Source organism: Camellia sinensis, chromosome 14, assembly GCF_055761805.1.
Source record: "Camellia sinensis isolate YWXY chromosome 14, ASM5576180v1, whole genome shotgun sequence".
NCBI classification, from domain to species: Eukaryota; Viridiplantae; Streptophyta; class Magnoliopsida; order Ericales; family Theaceae; genus Camellia; species Camellia sinensis.
The window spans coordinates 70,686,999-70,713,106 of NC_138974.1; the positions used below are offsets into that span (position 1 = coordinate 70,686,999).

The window sequence follows — 26,108 nt, forward strand, 5'->3', positions numbered from 1 at the left end:
GTAGAAGGAATGGAGCTTAGGGACTTAGAGATTTTTTAAGAAATGAGAGGTATGGAGATGGAGTTGTGTATGGAGGCTTGAAGGTGAAGTTTTCTAACCCCAACAAAGGATATATCTTGCTTGCTATATAGGCCAATAAGGGGGTGTAAAGGTGGGGGAAAAGGAGAGTAACTTTCCCCCAAGAAATATCCCCCGGATAAAGATCTTTTCTGGGGGATAAAGCTCCACAGCTGTAAAGTGCATAGTGCAAGGAATACGGCCGGCCTGGTACTTTTGTTGCAGGTGGCCGGCCGGCCACACCCCCTAGCCGGCCGGCTAGGGGTCAAAAAGGTCAATCAGATTTTCTAGCCGGCCATCAACTGGTGGGGTCCTCCTATCTGTGTACAACACAACCCTGTGGTTAAAAGTCCAAGAAAGTGGGTCCAAGGGGTTCAACATTAGCTCGGAAGGAGGGGGTCAAAAGGGTCAAGTTGAATTAATGGCCGGTCATGAACTTTAGGGTCCTCTCATGTGTGTACATCACAAATATGTGGTTCAAAGTTCAAGAAAAAGGGTCCAAGGGGTTCAACATTAGCCCGGAAGGAGGGGGTCAAAAGGGTCAAGTTGAATTAATGGCTGGTCATGAACTTTTAGGGTCCTCTCATGTGTGTACATCACAAATATGTGGTTCAAAGTTCAAGAAAAAGGGTCCAAGGTGTTCAACATTAGCCCGGAAGTGCGAAAAACGGGCGCCGGAGGGCGTCGAAGGATGTATAACTGGTTGTTGCAACAATTGCTGGCCTCCCACCCTTCAGTGACCTTCCTAGTGATAAAACAGAGGTACCTGCCAAAAATGAACGAAAACCTTTGTAAAACGAATGCTCGGGGACCAAAACACGCAGTTCGGGGTCCCGAAAATGGGCTGCCAAGCACCGAAAGTGGCGTTCGGTCACGAAGTGGGTTTCTCATCCCCCAGTGTCCCTCAAAAGGGAGAAAATAAGATGTATGCCAAAAATTAGAGCAATAGGAGATGGTTAAGCGGTCCCGAACCGAGGCACACGGCCTGACGGCTCCGAAAACCGGGAACCGGACTCCGAAATGGGCAAAATGGCCTACGGCCACCAAATGTAGCCTACGGCCACTGAGAGATGGTCTACAGGACCTCTCCCTCCCCTCAGGAAAAGAAACAGAGAAAACTGAGCCTGGTTCGCAAACCGAGACAAGGCACAGAAGAGGGTTCGGAAGTCCGGAGGTAGGGCTCACGGCCGCGACTCTGAAACTTCTGAACAAGCACATTATGCAACATCACCAAGCGCTCAATCGGTGACGTCTGAGTCTTAAGGTCGGTCAAAAATGGGGTGTCTACACATGGTCAACATGAGGCTTAGCTAGGTGCTCATTAAAGAGGCAAAAATGGTCCTTTTCAAGGACAACAAGGAGAGGGGGTGGCCCTCTCCTTCTTGGGACTTCAAGGCACCATCCTTACCACTGAAATCCCTCAAGATTTCAGTGGTGATGAGGTCCAAACACCAAAGTCCCGGAGCTCACTCAAAATAGCACAAAATGGAGCCTTACAAGGCTTAAGAGGGGTCAAACAACCTCAAACCACAAAACACTATAAACAAACTATTTAGAGGGCCCAAAAACAGAACTTTTTTATATTATACACTAAGCTTAAAAACAGTTCTAAAATAGGCAAAAATAGTATGCAAGAATGGGGTAAAAAGGGGTAAGATTGTTACCCTTGTTGACCTTCTTCACAAATGGTGGATCAGCCCCTTCTTTGAGCTCAAAACAGCTCCAAAACTTCAAGAACAAACCTCTGGCCCTTCAAGAACCAAAAAAAGGTGTAACACTATGTGTTTGTGTGCAATAGTAAGCCTAAACACACACACAATACAAGAGAATGAGAGATATAGATATAGGATAGATACAAAACCCTAAACCTAGAACCAGAGCTTCTCTCACAAATTTTTTTAACCTTTTTTGTCTAACCCTAAAGCCAAGAGAGGAGTGCTCCTCTTATAGAGAAGCTAATCTTGTAAAGCTTACTCAAGAAGCTAATAAGGAAGCCATCCCTCCATACACGTGTATGGAGGGGAACAAAATGCAAGCCAGCTGTATTAAAATATCTGCAAAAGTAGATGAACAGTAGTCGGCTGCTCAAAATTGCCATTTTGACAAAATGGACTGCCGACCGACAACAAAGAATGCCGACCGGCAATATACATTGCCGATGGCAACAAAACACCAGCCGGTGGCCTCTGGCCATGGCTGGTGATGTGTGGGGATGCCTCACAAGGCATTCCCTGCCCCTCCAAGGCAAAACACAAGTGTTTGGTGCAAAACCAGACACTAAACAGTCGAGTTCGGAGATCCTGAGGCAAGGCGCGTAGCCGAGACCTCCGGGAACTCCAAATGAACACAAACATGGATGATCACTGGGTGTTTAAACGGTGACGTCCAAGTCTTGAGGACGGTCAAAAATGGGGTGTCTACAGTGATGTATGGGGATGGTCAACAAGCCATTCCCTGCCCCTCAAAGGCAAAGCGCAAGTGTTTGGTGCAAAACCAGACACAAAATAGTCGAGTCGAGAGATCCTGAGGCAAGGCGCGCGTGGCCGAGACCTCCAGGAACTCAGGACAAACACAAACACGGATGATCACCGAGTGTTCAAGCGGTGACGTCCAAGTCTTGAGGACGGTCAAAAATGGGGTGTCTACATTGAGGTTCATGAAGGCATCTGTGGTGCTCATCAGCCTGGTGTGAAGATGAGATGGTTGCTTCGAAGGCATTCCTACTATTGGCCAACTATCCTTAAAGACTGCATAAAATATGCAAGAGGTTGCCAGGCATGTCAAAAGCATGGCAGAATAAGGCATGTGCCCATAACTGACTTACATGCAGTAGTGAAACCTTGGCCATTTAGAGGATGTGCCATGGATATGATGGGAAAAATACACCCACCTTTTTCGAATCATCATTGTTTTATTTGGTGGCCACTGATTACTTCACTAAGTGAGTCGAAGCTAAGCCATACAAAGTTGTAGACCAAACTGAGGTCATTGGATTCATTAAGGATTTAATCCATAGATTTGGTATCCCACAGACTATAACCGTTGATAATGGGACTGTATTCGATGGGAAAATGGTAAAGTCTTTTGTGGTAGAGTTTGGAATTAGCCTTGTTAATTTCACTCCCTATTATGCACAAGCCAATGGTCAAGCGGAATCATCTAATAAATCCTTAAAAAAAGGAATACAAAAGGTTGTGGAAGACAATCCTAGGGATTGACATAACTTATTGTTGGATGTATTGTGGGCTTATAGAACTTCCCCAAGGTCAAGCACAGGAGTCACTCCTTATGCCTTAGTATATGGGCATGATGCAGTGTTACCTGTGGAAATTAATGTTAAGTCCTTGAAAGTAAAATGCCAAGACCAGTTAGATCTTGGGCAATACCATCAGAGTATGTGCTTGGAGTTAGAAAGTATAGATGAAGCTAGAATTCTGGCATTAAATAGTATTCTTTTCCAAAAGAAGAAAGCAGCCAAAAACTATAATAAGAAAGTCAAACACATTGGCTTTGATGAAGGTGATTTGGTATGGAAGACAATACTCCCAATAGGGATCAAGGGCCATAACTTTTGTAAATGGTCACCTAACTGGGAAGGACTATATCAAGTTCATAGAGTCCTGCCTTTTGGAGCATACCATTTGAGAAATTTAAATGGGTATGTAAATCCCAAAAAGATTAATGGCAGATATTTGAAGCCTTATTTTCCAACCATTTGGGAAACACAAGGAATAGAATAAATGCTAAATAAAAGAATATAAGAATAGTCAAATGATAAATAGGAATTTGCTTTTCATAGAGAGTTGAATACATTTTGCCATAAATTGGCCCAGAAGTCAGTACAATGCCTCAGTCGTTCTTTTACAACAGATGTTCTATTCTTAAATGATGAAAACAACTGGATGGCTGTGGTCATTTCTTGCTTTCGATCAGCCAGTCCTTGATTGGTAATCACTAACTTGGTGTCAGCTTGGACTAAGGCCTGATTGATTGCGGATAGCTTCTCCTCAAGTTGGGCTTTCTTCTCCAGTAGTTGAGTTCGAAACTGGAAGACAGAGGAATGTTGTTCCTTGAGCTCTGATACTTCAGTATGTACTTTGAAAACGAAGCTCTGGTCTCTAACTAATTTCTCCTCTGCAGCCTTGGCAGCATGGCAAATGTTGATATAAAAGTCAATAGTGGCTGCTGCCTGAGATAAATGACTTGAGACATTCATGCCGGATTGCTCAACAATTTTGTAGCATTGAAGGAAGCCATTTCTCATTATAGGTCTCTCTAAGGCCTCGAAAGGAATCCTCGAAAAGGATGTCAACAACTCCAGACAGCTGTCCAAGTCCATCAGAGGTGAAGAAGGCTTACTACTAAAGGAAGAGCTCTCAAAAATTTCTAGTAGGGAATCAGCCAAAACTAATGACTCAGTCTCATCACTAGCCATTGGAGAGGTGGAAGGCATGTCGAAGAGACTGGCTATTCTTGCTTCGAGTCCACCTCGTTCGTGGACATGAAAGGTGCAGAAAGAGCTTTGGTGGAGGGCACGAAGGACTGCATAGGAATAGGAGAAATGTGTGGGGCATCTTCAGCAGTCTCTATAGTTCTAGTTACCAACAAGTCGAGGGAAGAGGGGTGGAACTAGGTAGAGGTGATAAATCATGAGTTGGAGAGCTACTAGTACCCTCTATAAATGAATTGGCTACCATCAAAGAGAAAGTAGTAGCTGGAGTTTCTTTAGGAGGGGAAGGAAAAGTAAGGCTAAAAAGAGAACTAAATTGAGAAAAATCAAAAGACAAATAAGGGAGATATGGGGTTAAGCCAGAAGGAAAAGGAGCAGGAATACTTGGTCTTAGGAAGGATATAGAAAACATAGGGCCTGGAGGTGCCAGAATTATTTGAATGGTCTCGACATCTCAAGTTTGTTCCATTTCAACTGAAACTAAGGGAGTCCTTATTGGAAGAATAGACTCAGTAGTTGTTGCTGCAAAAGAAGAAGTACAAAGTAATATCAAGTCTCAATATCAAGGAATTGACAAGGGAAAAGAATAGAGACTTGAAAGAAGTTACTTGTTTCAGAAGTGGTAGCAACATTGGGAGGGTTATGAAGAGAATAGTGCTCAGTAAGATGCTGCTTCCTTGCAATTTCTCTTTAGATTGCAGCAGCAACAGAAGCTTCATCTCCTAACAGTTGTTGTTGCCGTCTTTTTTTAGCTCTTTGAAAAACAATTATAGCTTTAGAATGTTCCTGCTTTACTGCCTTCGCAGCTGCCCCATGCATAGAGTCTTCGACCAAATTAGAAAGGGAGACAGTCATCTTCCTTCTCTTTTTTCTTTGTATTGGTATTGCCTGCTCCTTCTCAATTTCTCTCTCTTCAATTTGGGATTCAGATTCCTCAGAAGTGAGTTTTTTTTCTACTACTTTGGTAGTTGTCTCATGAGTGGGATCTTGAACCAAATCAGAAGAAAAGATAGCCACTCTCTTTCTTCTTTCTAAGGGTGTCTCTTGCTCTTGCTCTACATCTTCTTCTTCTGTTGCCTGAACTTCAGGTGCTTCCTTGTCAGGATCAAGCAAAAGGTTACTTTTCTTCTTTTGCTGTTTGCTCCTGAGAAGATTTAAAGCTTGGGTTTTCTAAGGAGAATCTCCCTGTAAAGCATCCGCACCACCTTCACAAAAGAAGAACTAAAGATAAGACTGAAAAGCATTATAAAAAAAGGCAAAAGGAGAAGAAACAAGGGTATATACCTTTCTTCGAGGCAGCTCGAGTAATTCTAGGAGGAGTGGAAGTAGCAGGAGTAAATTGTGTGGTGGCAGGCACAGAAGCTGAAGTAGTAAGAGTAGTGGAAGAAATGACAACTCCAGCTCCTTTAGGCTTGGATTGGGGCACATCCAACACCATTAATAAGTCTTGAGGAGCAATGGCCAAGTATACTTCCATATTGGTCACCCACCAGTTTTGGTACCTCTTCAACAGGTTACCTTGAGGAATGAAATGGATATATTCAAAATCGATCAAGTCCTGTATAAACTTAGAAGTTGCCTCTTCTAGTCTGGACATTCGAACCTTTAAATCCCTGCTAGTAAGACTTAGGTTGGTGTTACTGCAGAGAGGTATTGGGACCCCTTGTGAGAAGCCAAATTGTCTAGCAAATTGAGCAGGACAATAAGGCTCAGCAATGCATTTGTAGGCTCTGGAGTTCATAGTCCCAATGAATAATTCTCTGGAGATCAGAATAGAAGCCCATATATCCCTGTGAGGAGGTGAAGCACAGAACCTATCACTTAGAAAATTCTTCAACCAAGATAGGCCAATAGTAATGGGTTCGGAAGGATGAAAGTTGTAAGAAGGAAGGGAAGCCAGAAGCTGGTGGAAGAAAGAGAAGTAAAAAGCAAAGGTAGAAGGATAAAGTGAAGCATTGGCTAACCTCATGCCATGAGTAAGAGGGTTTGTCTCAAAAAATTTAAGACACTTAGATTGTAGCTCAACAAAATAAGCAAAAAGCCAGAGCTGAAGTATCCAAAATGGACTCCCTTGATTGGCATCCAAGGGTTTCTCACAAAAAAGAGAACAAGCTCTATATACATGGCCTTGAACGTATGGAGCTAAGGCTACCTTTTTCTGTAGGACAAGGGCTTTGGCAAGAGGGGCAAATTCAGGCAAGATTCTTTGAGAAGAAGTGCAGAAAAGGAATTTGCAAAGCTAATATAATATGAAAGAAAAGAATTCCCTATCAGTTACAGGGCCTTCCCTTCTATTCTTAGCCTTGACAAAGTCACTGTAAGATGAGTTAAGGGAAGGGAGGAAAAAAGGGGATTGGTAAGTCAGGATAATCTTGTCCAATAGGGGTACCAATGGGGGACAATCCTAACAGATGACAAATATCAAGAACAGTAGGGGCCATCATCCCACATCTGAATTGGAAGAAATTAAAGGCAGAATTCTAGAAGCAAAGGGCAGCAGGAATTAAGAAAGGGTCCTCTGAGATAGTAAACCTGGATAGTTGGAGGGCATCAAGAAGGCAGAGCTCTTGAAGGTCCAAAGTTCTATCAGGAACAACCCGATCGTACCATTCTTGCCACTCTGGTCTCAACGTGGGCAGCATTGGTGGGGACGGTTCATCCTCCAAGCTCCCCAGTCAATACCACCTTCGTAAAGGAGACAATGGTCTTCTAGACGTGGATATAACGCTGGAAGCTCAGTAAGAATCTCCTTGAAGATGGGCCCAAGCACATAGTCCTGTCGCTCATGATGTCGAGGGATGAAGATGCGTCCGTCGATGGCGCTTTTCTCACCGGCCTTGTACTTTTCACATTCTGCCTCAATGATCCTTTTCAGGGTTACAGACAAGCTCGCGCGCTCTACAACTGGTGCTTTCAATGAAGAAAAAGCCATTGATTAAAAGCTTTCTCAGAGGACGAAGTTGGGAAAGAGAGTAGAGAGAAGTGGAAGGTCAGTAGAGATAAAGGGTTTGTGTGTTAAACGAGCGAGTGATTTCAGAACATGAAATAAAAGGGTTTTAAAAACCTTTGTGTCTGAGAAATATATCGTGTAATTCGTAAAGTACTAAAGGTACAGATACGAAGAGTTTCCTTCAATATTGATACTTTTGGAGGGAAAAACACATCCCAGATATTGATGCCAGCTTCGAAATAAAATATTTGGCTTCGAAACTAGATTTTGGGGGCAAAAGTCAAATAACAATGGCTTCGAAACGGAGAAGCCGGCTTCGAAGCACATTTCATTCCTAAGGATGTATGAATGCACAAATATTTGTTTATTTCAAAGGGATTAAAGACTTGTTTTGGGTTTCTCAATGAGAGTAATATCCTTCGAAGCAAAACTTGATACCCTTTGAGGGTGGAAATTGATGTTCAAAACATTAAAACCAATAGTTGGTTTATATATACAGAAAGGACTGTCTTTTCGGACTAAAACAGTGCTGCCCTCAAAAGGGGTTTCTATATTTTTGAAAGTATGGACTGTTGTTCGAAGCAAAAATGGTCAATTTAAAACTGATTGATCGTACTAACCATGACCATATTTTGGTTATGATTAAAACAAGCTTTAAGGGGCAAGATTGTTAAATTCGAAGCATTGATTCTAAATAAAAATCAGCAAAAATTGTCAACTATAATCCATAAATTGGAAAAGTTCATGTTGGTTTTTTTTAGTGTTTCATTTAAAACGACTGAATCTGGATTCGAAGGATAAGATTATTCAGTTCGAAGCCCTAAATTTGCTTTTAAAGACAAACGGGGACAATATCAAACAATGCCAAATAAAAAGAAAAGTCTTAGTTGTATTAATGCAATAGCAATTACATCGAATGACCCTCTTTGGGCACAAATTCAAGTTCATAAAAATAAGGAATAGAATAAATAACAAGATTATGAAATTTGGTCCAACTATGATCAATGAATTTCTGTTATTTCTTTATTCTATCTTCTATTTCTTCTAGGATTGGTTGCTGAAGTTGATGTGCTCTCATTTCATAGAAGAGCTCTTCAGCCTTTATTTCGAACGCTGTTTCTCTCAATCTTTGTTCCAACTCGTCCATATCCAAGTCATCCCAGTACGAAAAGTCTTTATTTTTGAAGTTATCAAATTCTTCAATGAGGTTCTCCGCTTCGTATTGGGCATGAACTCGAAGGGATGAGAGTTGGTCCAATGATTGAGTGGTGGCCACAGAAGTTCGATGCCAGTGAAGAAGTAATGGAAGTTGGTCCAAAAACATGTGAAGCTCTACTTGGGCGAGGGGGTTGAGGACGTGATCCCGAGTCAAAATGTCACAAGCCTATCGAAGGTTCTTGAGAGGAATGTCGTCCTCAAGAACATTGAAAGGCAAGTGAGAGAAGGCCGCAAGCAGAAGTTGGGCTTTCTTTCGCTTAGCTAATGTAGGGGAAGGTGGAGGCTTGTAAGGAGGAAAGACCTTATCCGCAGAGAGGGCAAGCCTCAGTCTCTCTGTCCAGCAAGGATTTGGCGGAGGAAGAGATATGGAAGCTTCCACTTCAGGAGAAGGAGCAAAGGCAGAAGGAACAAGGGCATTAATATAATCGAGCCAATCAGAAGAGCAAAACTTCACCTTCTGGGCTAAGAACGGTGGATTGTACCCTTGTGCCTCTTCTGGGCTTCGGGTAGCATACACTATCTTCGTAGGCGTGGAGGATGTGTACCATGCTACAAGTAAATTGTCCTCCAAACTGCGCCGTCAATCGATGGGCATATAGGGGTAAACCACCGAGCTTCGCGCATAGGAAGGGAACTCTAAAAGGTCAGTGAACTCGACAAAGTGATGGTTAATTCGCTCCCTTAAATCACAGGCCTCAGGTTCCGACCAGCTTGCCCAGTCAGAAGCCCCAGAATAAGAAGAAGCCACAGCCCTATCCCATACAGAGGATTGTGAAGAAGAACTTCCCATGTTCATATTTGCAACTTTCTGAATCAAAGGATTGAGGGCAGTTTGTTCGTAGTCCGAGGATGAATCAGAAGAAGAACTTCCCATGTCCATGTTTGTAACTTTCTGAATCAAAGGATTAAGGGCAATGTGTTCGTAGTCCAAGGGTTGATAGTTTGCAAAGGCTTCCATGACTTGAATATAGAAAGGTGGGTAAAAGTGGGTAAAGATGGCTAATTAGTGCATGGAGGTTCTTTCGAGGAGGAGCAGCATCATCAGATGACTCTTCGTATGCTCGATCAATGGAGGATAAAATTGATTCGGCCATAAAAAAATGTATCAGTCTGTTCGAATACTAAGGTGGTGGGGGTGTTCAAAAGATTGAAGGAGAGTTTAATGCAGATGATGAATGGCAATTTCATTTCTAGAAGAATGCAAAGCCCATGCACGTTCTAAGACGTGGATAAAAGACCTTGATCCACTAATATCACCAAGTATTGGGTATATTAGTGCGGGAGGTAATGTTGGCTACATATTTTGTATAAGCCAATTACAATTCGACGCGTAGCAGAATAGGGGTAATATAGGAAGACTATTCAAGTTTTCAATCATAATCGTACACATGGCAGATAGTATTGGTTATTACGAGATCTGAGTAGCATTGGATTAGCAAAGAAGATGCAAAGTGATGTGGCTTCAACGGTTACTCACATTCAAATTCAAAATTATGAGGGAAGCTTAACTGCAAGTGATGGCATAGTGGAGCTAATTATAAAGCAACATGATCAGCGATCATGGAGGAGCAGTTCAACGGTTGGAAATGCAGTTCGATGGTCATCCTTGAGAAGTATAAATAACAGAGAAGGCCCCAGAAAAAGCCCCCAGACTCAGATAAAAAAAACCAGCCTTATTCTACTTTATTTCCTTTTCAGTTTTACATTTCCTGTTCTTTAGATTTCTGTTTTTTGAAATTCTTGCACTGCACTTCGTTCATAGGAGTAGTTTCAAGTAGATTGTTACTGTAAACCTCTACGAGGCTGAGTTTGGATTATTGGAAGTTTTTTCATTTTAATGAAATGCTTCAATGTTCTTCATTTAATTGTTATTTGCTTAATTCTCCTGAATCAAGCCACCAGTAAAAGTCCTCTTCATTGAGGCTGAAAGAACTAAAACACAATCGTCTAATAATTGGTTGGCAATTAATTTTCTGTAAGGACTGATTGATCCTTGCTGGCACGCCCATAATTACAAAAATAACTTTCGAAAGGTAAAAAGCCAACACCAATACAACGCCAATCTCATCAGAGTTGTTCACTACAAGAAATTGCACTTTTGGCGACTACTTTTGGCGACGACGTCAATTTTTCATCGCTAAAAGTATATTTTTGGCGACACAGTGATCAATTTCGTTGGTAAAAGTATACCTTTACCGACGCAATTTGTTGTCGTCGCTAAAAAGGCATAACATTATTTTAGCGCCAAATTTTTTGGTTGGCGCCAAAATTTCAAAACTTTTACCTACGAGGCTTAGGTTTTAGCAACACAATGAGCGTTGCTATTAGTGTGCTTACTTTTGGCGACGACAAGTTGGCGTGGGCAAAGAGTTAACCTTTAGCGATGATGACACTATTCGTCGGTAAAAGTTTTGCTAGTGGAATGATGTGATTTAGTAATTTGTGAAAGAGCTTTAAATATAATCATTCAAAATAATTTTTGAAAGAGCTTTAAATATTTTAGTTACTGAATTGTAAAATTAAAATAATCATTGAATTAGATCACAAAATGAACCCATTGAGGCCAAACACACTCTTAAGTTGATATGACTAATTTGAGATAATTTAAACTTTTTCAAAGAATATGGTTAGATTATCAATTTTAATATGTTTGTTTTTATTTTCAGAAACTAGTTTCAAAATTTTTTTCCCTAAAAAACTAAAAAAAAATTTGGGTGAAAAAAAAAAACTTATTATTTTTGTATATTTTTATCTTTTAGGTCATAAATACTTTTTAAAATTTGAAAAATATAATTTTGATTTTTATTGCTTTCAAATTATTTTTAATTTTTTCAAAAAAAACAAATCTAAATTTTTTTTTTGTTTTTTTTTTTGTTTTAATCTTTTAAGTCATAAATACTTTTTAAAATTTTAAAAATATAATTTTGATTTTTATTGCTCTGAAATTATTTTTAATTTTTTTTAAAAAAAACAAATCTAAAAATTATTTTGAATATTTTATTTTATATTATTTTATTTATTTTTTTGGGGTTGAGCAGGTGAAGATCAGGGATCGGTGACATTTCCCTCTTAAAATTCCCTCCTTTTTTTTTTCCCTCATCAAATCTCCCCAAATCAATCACCACGATTTCAGTCGTTCACATCCTTATCTCAGAATTCGTAGTTCTCTCCCTCACGATTTCACTCTTGATCGTAGGGTTTGTGCCGTTTGCTGCTGCCGTGCGAGATCGTTGCTTCAGTCTCCCATTACAGGTTTGTTACCTTTTGATTTGTATCTCAATGCCCCTGCTTCTCTGTATCAATTTCTTAAATGAATCTATGTTTGTCTATTTTCACTTCTTCTATTATTTTGATTTTGGGGTTCTCTGAAGGATGCTTTTTCCAAACAAATTCCATGCTTGAGTTGGGGAAGATGGGGCCTTTACGGGTTGTTGAGTACAATATCATTTTGAAATGCAAAACTAAAAGGATATGCAATTTTAATGAACACCTAACCTGAATCCACATCAAACGTTTAGGTTAGAACATGGATTTGCCTCTGTATGAGAGGATGCCTGTGCCCATTCACCAGGAATTTATTCATCTTCTCAGTGGGCCTCTTACTTCAAATATTAATAAGAACCCACAGTGACTATTTATGTAAGGTAATAAAATAAGAACACTTCTACTGGTGCATATGAATAAGAGAGGCTTTAAAATCTGTTCCATCTTAAACCCAATACAAGTCACCAATTCTGAGCCTGTTAGTGCCCCTACTATGAGTGTTGACATTTCATCCTTGCCCCCAGGGCATAGAGGTGGCTTATTTGTCATACCTTAACTAACCCACTTCCATGCTGAAGCTTACTGGGATTCTCTTTCATGTAGCCTTGCTCACTGAAGCACCTAGTCAGGAGTTGAAATTCTGTCTCACAAAGGAAATGGTCTATTGCATCCAGTATAAGAACACTCTGTAGACAATGTAATGTTAGAAATAGAGGATGCAGTAAGATATTATACCATAAAGCTTAAGGGCCAACTTCTGATTTTTTACGTGTTTGAATGTGAATATAAAAGCATAAATACAATGTAGTAATTGAAAGCACATGCTTTAGTAGTTAAAATTTGCAACCAACTTAATTTAAAATTTGAGAACACATGCTTTAGTAGTTGTATATAAAAAGGCTGTTTGGTTTCCACTTATTTGCAACTTATTTTGTTTAAATTTTGAAAACACATGCGTTAGTAGTTGTACCTAAAATTGTAGGGTGTTTGGTTCCACTTATTTTGTTTTCAGCTTATTTTCCTTTTCAGCTCAAAAAAAGTTTAAATAGTTTAGTTTTTTAAGTTGGGTTTTAGATGGTTTTTTAAGCTAAGAGAGTGTTTGGGTGTACTACAAAAGTGCACTTTTTATTTTTGATCTTTTTATCTTGGGCGAATTATACTAACGCTCCCTATAGTTTGAGGTTTGTGTCACTTTGGTTCCCGACTTTTAAATTGGTTCATTAATAGAAAATTTAGAGGCAGTGGCTGGATGTAATTTGTGGTAGGGCTTTTTAGGAGAGCTGAAAATCCCTTTTAGATAAACATAGAAGTTTCATCAAAGAGGGGGTATTGATTGGTGTAGTGGTAAATGCTTGAGTTCCCGTGTATGAAAATATGGGTTGGAATTATAAATGTAGTCCCTTCCCACAAATATTACAGAGGTTAGGCCTGTAGCCACCCTTAGTCCTTCCCTATGCCCTTAATTTGTAGGAGCCCATTAGGTAATGTCCTTTAAGAAAGATATTGGAATGAATTGGAATGGTACATTGCCATGCCAACTGCCTTTTACCATTTAATAGACATTAAAAAAATATATATTTTCTTGTTTTTTTGTTGATAAATGTAAAAAACACTTAACTTAATACATAATATATGCAATATAATAGAACTTTAAAGGATTTGTTGGTCGAAACCTTGATACAAAATTAAAAAAGCCTATAGGTAGATGCACCTTTATTGACGATGATGTGTCACTCTACACTTATATTAACTACTTTGTCTTCATGTTTAAAGAATAAATAAATAAATAAATAAATTAAAAATAAAAAATAAAAAATAAAAGGTTGTGTCCTGTTGATATTAACTACTATCTTATGATCAGACATGGACAGGAGTTGGATGTTAATTTCTGATAGATTCAGTCAGCCATATGTAGATGGGGTGAACTCATTTATTGAATTTGCAAAGGCTCATTTGGGTGAGGCTAGAGAGATTAAGTGCCCATGCATCAATTGTTGTAACTTTTATAAGCAGGAGTATGATAGTGTGAAGGCTCATTTGCTCATAAGTGGGATGATAGTATCATACACCACTTGGTTAGAACACGGTGAACTTCCAGAACACAATAACCTTGATGAAAGCAATGGTGAGAATGATGAGGATGAAGATGAATATGATGAACTGATAGAGGACTATCAGAGGGGGAATTTTATGGAGGGTGATACTCTAGAAAGAGAGGATGTACGACATTTTGATAAATTGCTAGATGCTTCCCAATGTTGCTTGTACCCAGGTTGCAAAAACTCAGATACTTTGTTATCATTCGTTATTCAGATGCTACATGTGAAGGTAGAAAATAGGTGGAGTAATAAGTCTTTTGACAAGGTTTTGGAGATACAAAGGCGATTCTTACCAGAAGGCCACGTGGTGCCAGGGTCAATTTACGAGTGCAAGAAGTTGCTACGTGACTTGGGCTTGGGGTACGAGCTCATCGATGCATGTAAACATGATTGTGTACTATTCTGGAAGGAGAATGCTCACTTGGAAAAATGTCCCACATGTCAAGCATCTAGGTACAGAGTAAATGATAGCAAGGGTAAGAAGATCCCTCACAAGATATTGCGTTACTTCCCATTGACACCTAGGTTGAGAAGATTGTACATGTCTAGGAAGACGGCAAAAGACATGAGATGGCATAGTGATAAGCGTGTGGATGATGGTGTAGGGAGGCATCCGGCTGATTGTAAAGAGTGGAAGGAATTTGATTTGCATTATCCAGAGTTTGCCCAGGAGACTCGCAATGTTAGGTTGGGCCTAGCCACCGATGGGTTCAACCCTTTTGGGAACATGAGCACTTCCTATAGCATGTGGCCTGTCATACTCATGCCCTATAACCTCCCACCTTGGAGATGTATGAAGGCCCCATTTTTCATGATGTCCTTACTTATTCCTGGACCTAATCAACCAGGGACTGATATTGATGTCTACCTAAGGCCATTGATTGATGAGTTGAAGGAGTTATGGGAGAATGGCGTGATGACTTACGATGCCTCCACTGAACAGACCTTCCGGATGCATGCAGCTGTAATGTGGACCATAAATGACTTCCCTGCATATGGTGACTTATCTGGATGGAGAACTAAAGGTTATTTGTCTTGCCCTCCTTGTAATGATAATCCATTGTCACGCGGGTTGATCAGTAAGATTGGGTGGGTGGGTCATCGAGCTTACTTGCCTGATAACCACCTTTGGAGGAAAGACAAGAAGTTTGATGGTTTAACTGAGCTTAGAAAGAAATCCTTGGATTTACCGGTGGAAAAAGTAATGGCTCAATTGGATCAATTGCGGGAAGTCAAGTTTGGAAAGGATCCTACCAACAAGAAAAGACCACGAGAGTCTGAAGAATTGAATTGGACAAAGAAAAGCATAATGTGGGAGCTACCGTATTGGAAGAAATTAAACCTCCGACACAATCTTGATGTCATGCACATTGAGAAGAATATTTGTGAAAACTTTTACGGGACGATGTTGGCCATAGATGGGAAAAACAAGGACACGTACAAAGCACGTGATGATTTGCAAGAAATGGGCATAAGGCAAGAATTGCATCTACAGAGGAAAGATAACGGATCCGTTGTAAAGCCTCGGGCAGCCTACACATTGGATTCTCGACAAATAGATGGTTTTTGTGAATTCTTGAAGTCGATTAGTTATCCAGATGGCTATGCAGCAAACATCTCAAGATGTGTGACTTCTAAAAATGGAAGATTATCAGGCATGAAAAGCCATGATTGTCATGTCCTGCTTCAGCGACTTCTACCAATTGGCATGCGTGGTTTTGTGAACAAGGAGATCTGTACAACACTATTTGAGTTGGGCAACTTCTTCCAAGAACTGTGCTCAAAAACATTAAGGCAGACTGATTTGGAAAAAATGGAAGAACGAATTGTGCTCATACTTTGCAAGTTGGAGAAAATTTTTCCTCCAGCTTTCTTTGATGTGATGGTCCATTTGGCTGTTCACTTGCCCCGTGAGGCCATGTTTGCTGGACCGGTGCAATATCGATGGATGTACCCGATTGAAAGGTAATCATTATGAACATATGGCTATTTATTAATTTGTTATAACTAAACTATTGTACAAAAATCCACCCATAAAAGACTAATGTTTAAGAAGTAATTTTCTTGCATGAAGAAGCATAATTTTCATTGTCAATTTTTGTTGAAGGTTTCTCGGGACTTTGAAAGGGTATGTCAGTAATAGAGCACGTCCAGAAGGTTCTATCGCTGAGGCTTACATTGTCAAAGAGTGTCTTACTTTTTGTTCAATGTACTTAAAAGGGATTGATAAACCTGAACGAAATGATGATGGTGGTGAACGTGGTCCCGGGATGGAGGTCTTTACCCAAAATGCTCGTCTATTCTCACCTATCACAAGGGCTGTTGACCCTTCGCAAAATGAACGAGAAATGGCTCACTGGTTTGTGTTGTACAATAGCTCTGAGGTGGAGCCATATATTGAGTATGTATTTAAGTTTAATTACGTTTATGCATAATCGTTCCATTTTGTTTCGAACTCTCAAAGTTAATTACGTATATCACATTTCCTTGGGTAGGGAGCAGAAGAATATTTTACATAATGTACAAGGACGTGACATAAGTCGGGTACAACGGGAAGAATTTCCAAAATGGTTCAAAAATCGTGTAAGATATAGTAAAGAAAATAACTGAATACAATTGTTGAAACTTTCAATTCACATTAACTTAGTACACTTGTCATATGGTGTTTTATGTAGATGAATGATTTGCGAACGAAAGGGTCACCTGAAGCAACTGACGAATTGTGGTCATTAGCAAATGGGCCTGGATCGGTAATTGACTTTTATTCTGGGTGCATCTACAATGGAATTCGATTCCATACTAGAAACCGTGAAAATCGTCGTACCTGCCAAAATAGTGGGTTGGTCGTAGAAGGGGACCATAATGGGAACCAAATTAATTTTTACGGCTACTTGTGCAAAATATGGGAATTGAAATACTTGCATGGGGGTACAGTGGTTTTGTTCCAATGTGAATGGTATGACACCGGTCACAAGAATAGAATATACTCCGATGAACATGTCACAAGTATTGATGTTACAAGACTTTGGTATAAAGATGACCAATTTGTTCTACCTAGTCAAGTAAGACAAGTATTCTATGTCAATGATACCAGCAAAGGCAAAAATTGGAGAGTCGTTGAACGTGTTAAGCATCGGGGAGTATGGGATATACCAGAGCGGGATGATGTCTCTAATGATGCTTTTCAACAGGATGAAACCACTGATGGTGTTGGGGTAGTGATCCAAGATAATGATGTTCAATACAGCAGGGGTGATATGGATCCTGAGATCATTTTCAATGATCAACTAATGGCAGAGAATTTAGTTCACAATGATGACGAGGACGACACAATCATAGAGTATAATGATGATGAAGATGATGAACTGCATAGACAACCTGATGTTGATGTAGATCCTGATATAGATCTTGATATAGATTATGATATGTAGTGTTTGATATAGATCTTGATATAGATTATGATATGTAGTGTTTAATTTTTAATTATATGGACAAGTGTTATAATTTAATAATAAATTGCTTGGTTTACATTGCATGGCATTGTTTTTCAAATTTCATAGCATTGTTTCTCTATTTCATTTCATTTAATTATATGCCATATGTACAGTTACAAAGATGTCCAGAAACGGTAAATCATTTCTTAAGCCCGGCGCCTTAGTCCAGAAGATGACGAAATATGAGAAGGATAGGAAAAAAACAATCCAGAAAAATAAAATCAGATTTGATGCTCTAGGGATAAAGTCCCTCAAGAATTCAATGTTTGGTTCTATTGAAAAGGACAATAGTGAAAGTTGTAGGGTGGGAAAGAGAAAGGTGGGCGAAACTGATAATGACGAGGACTATCAACCACTTGATGATGATGAAGGACTGAGTTCTTCAAGTGATAATGGCGAGCCTTTTGATTCTCAAGTGATTAAGGTAATAAATGTGTGTTTAAAAAGTAATTTCTCTATTTTTTTCACTTGTTATATTACTTGTGGTATGTTTAGTTATTTCAAATTTATTTTTTATTAAGCAACCTTAAATTATTGAAACTGTACTAACAATTCTTTTTTATATTATGTCAGGATATTCATATGGGTCCCGGTAGGAAAACAAATAGGTGTGCAGCTCGCCTAATAGCTTCACAAATACCTAGGGAAAAGAGAACTACTGTTGATGAAGATACACTTACTCTTCCGAGACGACCTGTAACTGCACAAGTTAATCATTCAGAGAGCACACCTGAGGTCTCGACCCAACCTATCCATCTTCCCGCCTTACATACTAGGCCCGATCAGCTCCCTACCTCCGCCACTCAACCTAACCACCTTTCAAGTCCATGTATTGTGACTAACAGTGGAGGTGAGAAATAAATGACCACTTAAATGAAATGATAATTTCTTGTCTCAATATTTATTTAGTGCATTCATGTTTTATGTCGACTAAATTGAATAAAATTTTGGTCATAATAGCATCAATTCCAGTTTTGGGCAAGAAACGTGTACGAGGACCGACCCGAGGAAAGAATGTTGAGAAGATTAGAAAGGAACGTGGTGATCGAATACCCGTTACACTTAACCGTTTGACCAAAGCAATAGAAGGGGAATACGCCACACCGCTAGCAGCTGCTCTTGGTCAACAAATTCGAGTTCATGCCCCAGTTCGAAATGATGGATGGCTAGAAATTGCCTTTGGGTTAAGAGAGTCCATTGTTACAAGAGTTGGGGTAATTTGAAATATATGTGTTATATATTTAACATGTTATTTATGTTAATCGCAATGATATATAAAATATATTGAATTTTATTATTTCCAATTGCAGCAAACTTTTGACTTTGGGGACTACAATAATGATGTGGATGTGAGATGTATTATTGATCATAAGTGCCAAACTTTGTACAGTGAATGGAAAAGTAGATTACACACACACTACAAATCCCTTAAAGAAAACAATGTATCTGACCTCAAAAGTCAGATACTATATCCTTGTACAAAGGATGATTGGGAATGGATGATTGACAATTTGTGGGAAACTGATGATTGGAAGGTATTTATAAAAATATTTACTAAAGTAACATCTTCCTGTATATTAATACCTAATATTTTTTTTTAATTTGTAGGTAAAGTCAGAGAATGCGATGAAAGCGAGAGGTTGTGTGAAGTATAATCATACGAGTGGCTCGAGATCATTTGCATCGCGAGCATCTATCATTGTAAGTGTAGATTTACAAATTTGAACATACTAAATTATAAATATATAATTTTTTGATTGACTAGAAAATCTAATGAAATGAAAGGTACAAGGAAGCAAACCGACTATTACGAAACTATTCGAGGACACCCACAAACGTCACCGACATGCGGGAGTGTGGATAAATAACACAGCTGAGGAACATCATGTAACCATAACTATTTCAATTTCAATAATAAATGTTTGCATTTTGATATTATGTTTTAAGCTTATTTATGTTTCATTCATAGGCCACTATGGTTTCAAAGATCGCTGAGCAATCTCAACCTAGTGTCACACATCCATTGTCTGAGGAGCAGATTTCTAGAGAAGTACTTGGGAAGAGGTCGGTCTTCTTGAAGGGATACGGGATCCGCAAGGACAGTACTTCATCTTCTACACATTTTGAGGCTCCTAACTCCGAGGTGATTGTTCTTCAACAGCAGTTAGTTGACCAGCGACAACAATTAGCTGACCAAGGAAAGCAGTTAGTTGACCAGGCTCAAAGCATGAGTACAATGCAAACTATCATTCAAATGTTGGCAGCAAAAAATGGGATAGATCTAGCAAACATTCCGGGGTTAGTTCCAAGCAACAATGCTGGTGAGGATGCATCGGGTGTAAGGGAGGATGAAACTTCTCTTGGTTGAAATAGAGGTAAATTTGACACCTCATTAAATTGATTTACTTTATTTAACCAATCCTAACATGTGTCAACAATATAAAATTATATAAACTTTGTATTACAATCCTAGCATTACAACCTTTGTATACAATAGCTTGATATATATGAAAGCTTCACAACAATTTTTTGATTAATTTTAACTATATTTGTATATTATTGTTGAAGTTAATGCATTAATGAAATACTCATGTTTTTATCCTTTTGTTCACAGGTTGGTGATGGATGTTCGTGGTTCAGTAGTGATATATATCGTTTTGCACGTTGGCATTCATTTATTTTTTCTTTGTTTCGTTTTATAGGTTTTTCTGTTGAATGTTTATATACTTTTGGGAATTATTATGTTTTGGATTGTTGGATATAGTTAGACGCATTTTAGGATTCTTATGTTTAGTTTTGTTGGATATTTGAATAAAATTTGGGATATTGAAATGCATTTGATATTAATTTGGTTACATCTCTGTTAAGATGCTGAGCATTTTTTACTTCCATGGCTGAGGATCTCCTTCACCGTTTTTTGATTTTCTTAGTGCTCTACCCAAGGTGATACTCTTCTTTGACTTTGGTAATTTCGCTATCAGTAGCCGTTGTCTTAGAGCTCATTTTCCCCAATCAATGGTTTTGTCAAACGTTTAACTATTATGTATTTATTTTCTTTATTCATTTTTTGGCTATCATGTCTCTCTAATTAATTTGGGAATCAACTGGAGGAAATGGATCCATGCAGCCGGCCCCAAGTAATTGGGACAAAGGCTTGTTGAGTTGAGTTTATGTCTTGGCAATGATTCTCTTTGGATGGCTTTTAAAATGGTATGAACGATGACTGAGAATATTTTGATACCTCTGTTCTTGTTGGTAGCAGTGAGTTTTTATTTTATAATTTTTATTGTACAAGCTTTCCATCTATGTCAACCTTTTTTTTGTTTTTTCCTTTCATATTATTCTTGGTTTTTGATTTTTTATTTATAAAGGTTCCCTTTACCAAGGCTGAAAGCAATTTTGGTTTTAAAAGGATATAATTAGTTGGAGATATAACTATTTGGCTTTTGCTTGAGTTTTATTAAACATCATACTTGTATAAGAAAAAAGTCAATGGAATATTTTATCTGATGACAGAGTGCATCTATAGGATTATGTTTGTTCACGTTATTATGACTTTGACAATTCACAGGGTGCTGTTGAATCTGTATCTGCTGGTGAAATCAGAGTCAGCTTACGGCAGTCATTGTTTAAACTTGGGGTTGGTTTTATTTCTAAGGACCTGAAACTGCAGGTGTTAATATGTGATTTAGAAGTTGTAATGAGACCTTCAGGTAAAAGCACACAAAAAAGTCAAAATATGCTGCTTGTCCTTTTCAAGGTTAGCTTTGTGGAATTTATTCTTGTTTTATATTGTTCAAATTCTTACTGCAACTGCATCCTCAAATCAGTTGTGTAGCTTACAGTTTACAATTACAATGGAGGTCCATGTTATCGGTGCCTATTTCCAACTCCACCTCCTACGACAGCATGTCAAAGATGCTCTGATAGTGGTGTTCTGGGAATTGGTAAGCCATTAATATGTTCTGTCTTAGTCCATTCAATTAGAAATATTGCCTGCAATCTTGAATTTAAAGAGAGAAAAATCTGAGTTTGCCTCAGAGTTGCCCTTTAGCTGTCTGTCCTTGTTTGCATTTCTCGAGTCCCTTGCATATTTCTAGTTTATCTCGTTACTGTAATTCTGAATAAAATTTATTATTTATCAAAAAAAAAAAACTCTAATTCGACTCTACTTTCAAAGCCATAATCTCAATTGCTTTAAGTTTTGAAAAATGAAGTCATAAAGAATAGAATATTTTTTTTGGTTTCATTCCATAGTCATGGATGTAATCACTTTAATACATTACCAATGTTGACTACCACAACCTGGATGAGCCAAAATTTATGACAGCTCACTGAAAGGTGAAGGCATAGCAAAGGATTGCGGGGTTCCTTTAGAGATTGGGACAAGATCTCAGAAAACCTCACAGCACAGTGAATAACTGAGAAGATGATCTGCAGATTCTCAGTGCCTTGCAGGATTTGCTGACAAAATTGCATATTGTGGTCGTGTCATGATTTGTGTTCTTTTTCCTCAGCTATCAGTTTTTTAGTTGCCTAACACGGTACTTTGTCTTTATGTGGTGGACCTTGAACTTGCTATGGGAAGGCATAGGATGACACTAAGAAAGATGCATTGACTGCACAGATTCGTATCGTATGTTTTAAAAATTTTTAGTTTTCTATTAATACACTGCTGGTTTGATTAATTGATTCGATTCGTTTACACGCCTTTGTACATTTGTAATTTCTGTTTATGTTTATTAATATTTGGCTATAAAGGTATTCTTTTTGAATTTTAATTTCAATTTTTTGATTTTTGTGATGCGATTTCAGTTGAAAAATCACAATGATTGATAAGACGAAGAAGCACAAAAAGGGTTCAATCAGCGAAAAGGACATCTCCACTCTGCTTCAAAGGTTTCTTTTTTAATACACTTCTGGTTTGATTAATTGAACAGAAACAGATCGACCCAATGTGTAGATTCATGAAATTGACTCTTAGTCATTTTTTCAGTTTATTACCCGTTACCATATCAATTGAATAGATTAATATCACTTAAGGGAAGTGAGCACTATTATGTCAAATAACTTAGCAACATAGCTATAGAAATCATAACCAACTTAACTTCAAGATTTAACGGCTGTGGCTTACCTGCAGCTTATGTGCACGTTATAAATTTCTCAAACTCAGCAAAATTTCTCATGTGCACGTTATCAATTTCTACTGCAGCTTACCTGTGGCTTTCATCACAACTTTTGTAACATTGTTTGTGCTAGTCATTGCCATTACTAAAGATCTTCCAGATGTAGAGGGGGATAGAAAGTAAGTTAGAAAACCAATTTTCACAATATTTCTGTTGCTATCTTTGTTTTGTTTTTTACTATTCCTACATAGGATTGTTTTCAAGATGCTGATACTTTCTTTTTCCCCCTTCTTTATATATATTTACATTTTGACAACATCCAATAAATATTAAATGACGTCCTAACTACTTACATTCCATGTTTTACTTTTTCCCAATTTTTTTCTTAGAAGCTATAATGTACTAAATTTACTCACCTGTTCCTTGAATCTTTGCTTCTTATTCAAATCTAAGATCAAATACCATGATTATTGCTAAACACCTAACTGTTTCCATTTGCTGTTGATATAATTGTTTTCCTAGGTTTCAGATATCTACTTTGGCAACAAAGCTTGGCGTTACAAACATTGCATTCCTTGGTTCTGGGCTTTTGTTGTTAAATTATATTGTTGCTATATTGGCTGCAGTTTTCATGCCCCAGGTGAATAGATCTTGATTGGAGTTAACTTGTTGGTTCTGAGCATAAAGCAAACCATGTTAATTGAAATGGTAGCACCTTATCGAATGTGTATAACAATGTGAAAAAGCATATAGTTCTATAACATGTTAATCCAGATTTTCTGGAACATGGATTCACCATGATAGTTCTTTTGATCATATAGTTACCTTGTGATGCTTAATCTTCTACACATTGAATACGAAGAATTCCTGGTTGAAGTCTATATGCAGTTAGATGTTAAAAAGCATATAGTTCTAAGTGCACAGTCATTGTGGCCAAGCCTTTTAGCATTCAAACTGTCAGTGGCATTGAATTTGGAGTGAAATGGCTGGATTGGGTGCATTAATATGACTGGTGCACTTTCGTTGTTCTAGGTAAAAAGCATTCATATAATACAAATTATTAAAATCCAAACAGATTTCAGACAAGAATTTACAGAACACGACACATCTTACAGTTTATACACAGCACTATATTCTGCCAATAGAGAACCTCTAAGCCTTAAGGTGAAAAAAACCATTTAACTTGGGGAGAGGTTTTCTGAATCATTGAATAAAGTGTCTGACATTAATAGATATCAAGATTCCTTGTGCATTTCCATGGCAGGTACTTGCAACTCGAGCTGCAAAAAATGGCAAAAACCCTGGCAGCTGCAAAAAATGGCAAAAACCATGGCACTTGAAGAATGAAAACTTATTTGGGTCTGCGGGGGATGATTGTTGTCTAATGATTTGGGACATGCGCACGAACAAACCCCAGCATTCTGTCCAAGTTCATGAGAAAGAGGTGAACTAAATCTTTACAAATATTTTACTTGCATGATTGTGCCACTCTGTTACAGAAGCACATCTTGTCTTCCATCTAGGCATTCTGAATTCTGAAATGCTAACAAGTTGAAGCTTTTTAAGATATGACCATAATTTGTTTTGGCATGACATTCGTTTCATTTGTTTGTTGATTCAGTAACGTATTCATTGAAATCTGAACTTTACCAGTAAATGTTTCCAATTGGATATTTCAGATTCACCAACTTTAAAAGATATTTTGTCATTATGTAAACGTTACTATGAGGATTTGATGAATAGTCATCAGGAGAACAAAGATTAATTGATGCAGACCACAAGATGATTAAGAAGAAGCAAAATAAAATTAATAATAAAGTTTGAAATTGCTTGAAACATGTCCAAATTCACATGATGAGACCAATTAGAATCATGCATGGTCAAGTTTTTAGTCTTAACAAGGTCTTACTAGTGTTTATTTTAGGTTAAATATGCTTGTTTTCAGTATTTAATATTTTCTTATAAGTTTTATAGGTCAATTATATATCAGTAATTTGAAAATTTTCTAGATGTGGATACATACACATGGGTCTGCCACATGGCATTGTCACACACACCACATCATTTACGATGAACATGGTGCCACATCTCAGACTCTTGACGTGACACATGGGCCATCCATACACCACCATGCTCTCCTCTATGTGGCCAAGCTATGCTGGCTAGGGATAGCACACGTGGTGGTCTAACCCTGAGCCTAGGCACTCCCACATGTGCCTAGGGAACAAACCCCTCCCACACCTGATTTGGCATTCATCCCAACAACTCTTGCACCAGTTGTCGTTTTGGGATCTTCTTTTATAACTGAAGAAAGAAAATAGGAGTTAGTATAGTACATTGATTCTCAGAAGGCCTGATCCTTTATTTATGCAGAAAAATATGTACTAGAAACAAAAAGAAAGAAAATAAAATAAAACTTCTTAGGTTTCCTTTAATTGCTATTTCTGAATCTTGAAATGAAGACTCCTCCTCTTCTTTCCCTTGTGTGATTCATATTTTTGTTCTGTGTGCTCTGCCTCTGATGTAGCTTTTGATTGATGCGATCTGTTTGTCCTGATTTCTGATTTGGTTGAGTTGTTTTGTTGCTGGTTTTGTTTGATTTGTTTTCTGACTGTTTTAGTAAATGAGGTAAACTCCTGCGTCAATTCTGATTTGGTTATATGATTTTGTTTGGGTTGCCAAGTTGAAATGGTTTTCTGAACTGGTGATGATCTGTGTTGAATCAGTTTGCTGATCTGCTATTCTTCTGGTTCTGCTGTGATGTTGCTGCTGTTGCTGAGATGCTGTGGTGATGCTGCTGTGATGGTGTTTGTTACGATAAGGTGCTGCTGTGTTGTTGTTGGATGTTTGCTGGTGTTGCTGGTGTTTGGAAGGGTGCATGACTTTTTGTCCAATCTGTAATAGATCAGGTTTTCATTAATGGGGGTTGTCATTAGGTGTAAGTTCGGGCAACTGCTGGTGTTTTGGCTAGAAGGGTATGGAGGGGGTATTTTGTGTGATTTCATATCCATGTTATTAGTTTGTTATAGTGGTGCCTGAGGGATGCCTCTTGTAAATCTGTAAATTTTTTAAAAAATTATAAATGAGTTTCAATTATTTTTGTCGTTGCAAATTTGTCGTTGTTAAAAAGTGAAGCTTTCTCGACAAATAATTAGTCGGTAAATGTGTAGCTAAAAGTTTATTTTTGCCGACTCATATTGTGTTGCTAAAAGTGTATTTTTTGCCAATGTCAATTTGTCGTTGCCAAAACTAAAGCTTTATCGACAACCAAATCGTTGGCAAATGGCAACATTTACCGATGTAAATATGTCGCTAAAAGTTACTTTTCCCCACTCATATTGTGTTGGTAGAAGTGTATTTTTTGCCAATGCCAATTTGTCGTTGCCAAAAGTAAAGCTTTAGCGACAAACAAATTGTCGGCAAATGGCAACATTTGCCGACGTAAATGTG

The 26,108-nt window shown here is 38.3% G+C and overlaps 2 protein-coding genes and 1 long non-coding RNA gene across 3 annotated transcripts; all 3 read left to right on the forward strand.

Annotated features, from left to right (window-relative positions):
- Positions 1-13,802: 13,802 nt before the first annotated feature.
- On the forward strand, positions 13,803-17,566 carry LOC145807069 (uncharacterized). The gene is made up of 4 exons (XM_082904990.1): positions 13,803-16,003; positions 16,146-16,439; positions 16,534-16,621; positions 16,714-17,566. Exons 1-4 carry the CDS (start codon positions 13,803-13,805, stop codon positions 17,467-17,469), a joined length of 3,339 nt encoding a protein of 1,112 aa, XP_082761116.1. The 3' UTR covers positions 17,470-17,566.
- An 84-nt stretch (positions 17,567-17,650) lies between these two features.
- LOC145807533 (uncharacterized) lies at positions 17,651-20,389 on the forward strand. Its single transcript, XM_082905930.1, has 8 exons — positions 17,651-17,956; positions 18,106-18,382; positions 18,493-18,746; positions 18,843-19,067; positions 19,141-19,233; positions 19,318-19,419; positions 19,502-19,907; positions 20,147-20,389. Exons 1-7 carry the CDS (start codon positions 17,654-17,656, stop codon positions 19,898-19,900), a joined length of 1,653 nt encoding a protein of 550 aa, XP_082762056.1. The 5' UTR covers positions 17,651-17,653; the 3' UTR covers positions 19,901-19,907; positions 20,147-20,389.
- A 3,597-nt stretch (positions 20,390-23,986) lies between these two features.
- LOC145807534 (uncharacterized) lies at positions 23,987-25,760 on the forward strand. Its single transcript, XR_014350678.1, has 2 exons — positions 23,987-24,102; positions 25,385-25,760. It is a non-coding gene; the product is annotated as an uncharacterized LOC145807534 (long non-coding RNA).
- The last annotated feature ends 348 nt before the right edge of the window (positions 25,761-26,108 follow it).

Bases quoted from the DNA above. Each gene is read 5' to 3' on its own strand.
- LOC145807533 (XM_082905930.1), top strand. From the start codon at position 17,654: ATGTCCAGAAACGGTAAATCATTTCTTAAGCCCGGCGCCTTAGTCCAG. The intron at 18,747-18,842 runs GTAATTTGAAAT...TTCCAATTGCAG, and splicing joins CCATTGTTACAAGAGTTGGG to CAAACTTTTGACTTTGGGGA. The intron at 19,420-19,501 runs GTAACCATAACT...TTTCATTCATAG, and splicing joins ACACAGCTGAGGAACATCAT to GCCACTATGGTTTCAAAGAT.
- LOC145807069 (XM_082904990.1), top strand. From the start codon at position 13,803: ATGGACAGGAGTTGGATGTTAATTTCTGATAGATTCAGTCAGCCATAT. The intron at 16,440-16,533 runs GTATGTATTTAA...TTCCTTGGGTAG, and splicing joins GAGGTGGAGCCATATATTGA to GGAGCAGAAGAATATTTTAC. The intron at 16,622-16,713 runs GTAAGATATAGT...TGTTTTATGTAG, and splicing joins CAAAATGGTTCAAAAATCGT to ATGAATGATTTGCGAACGAA.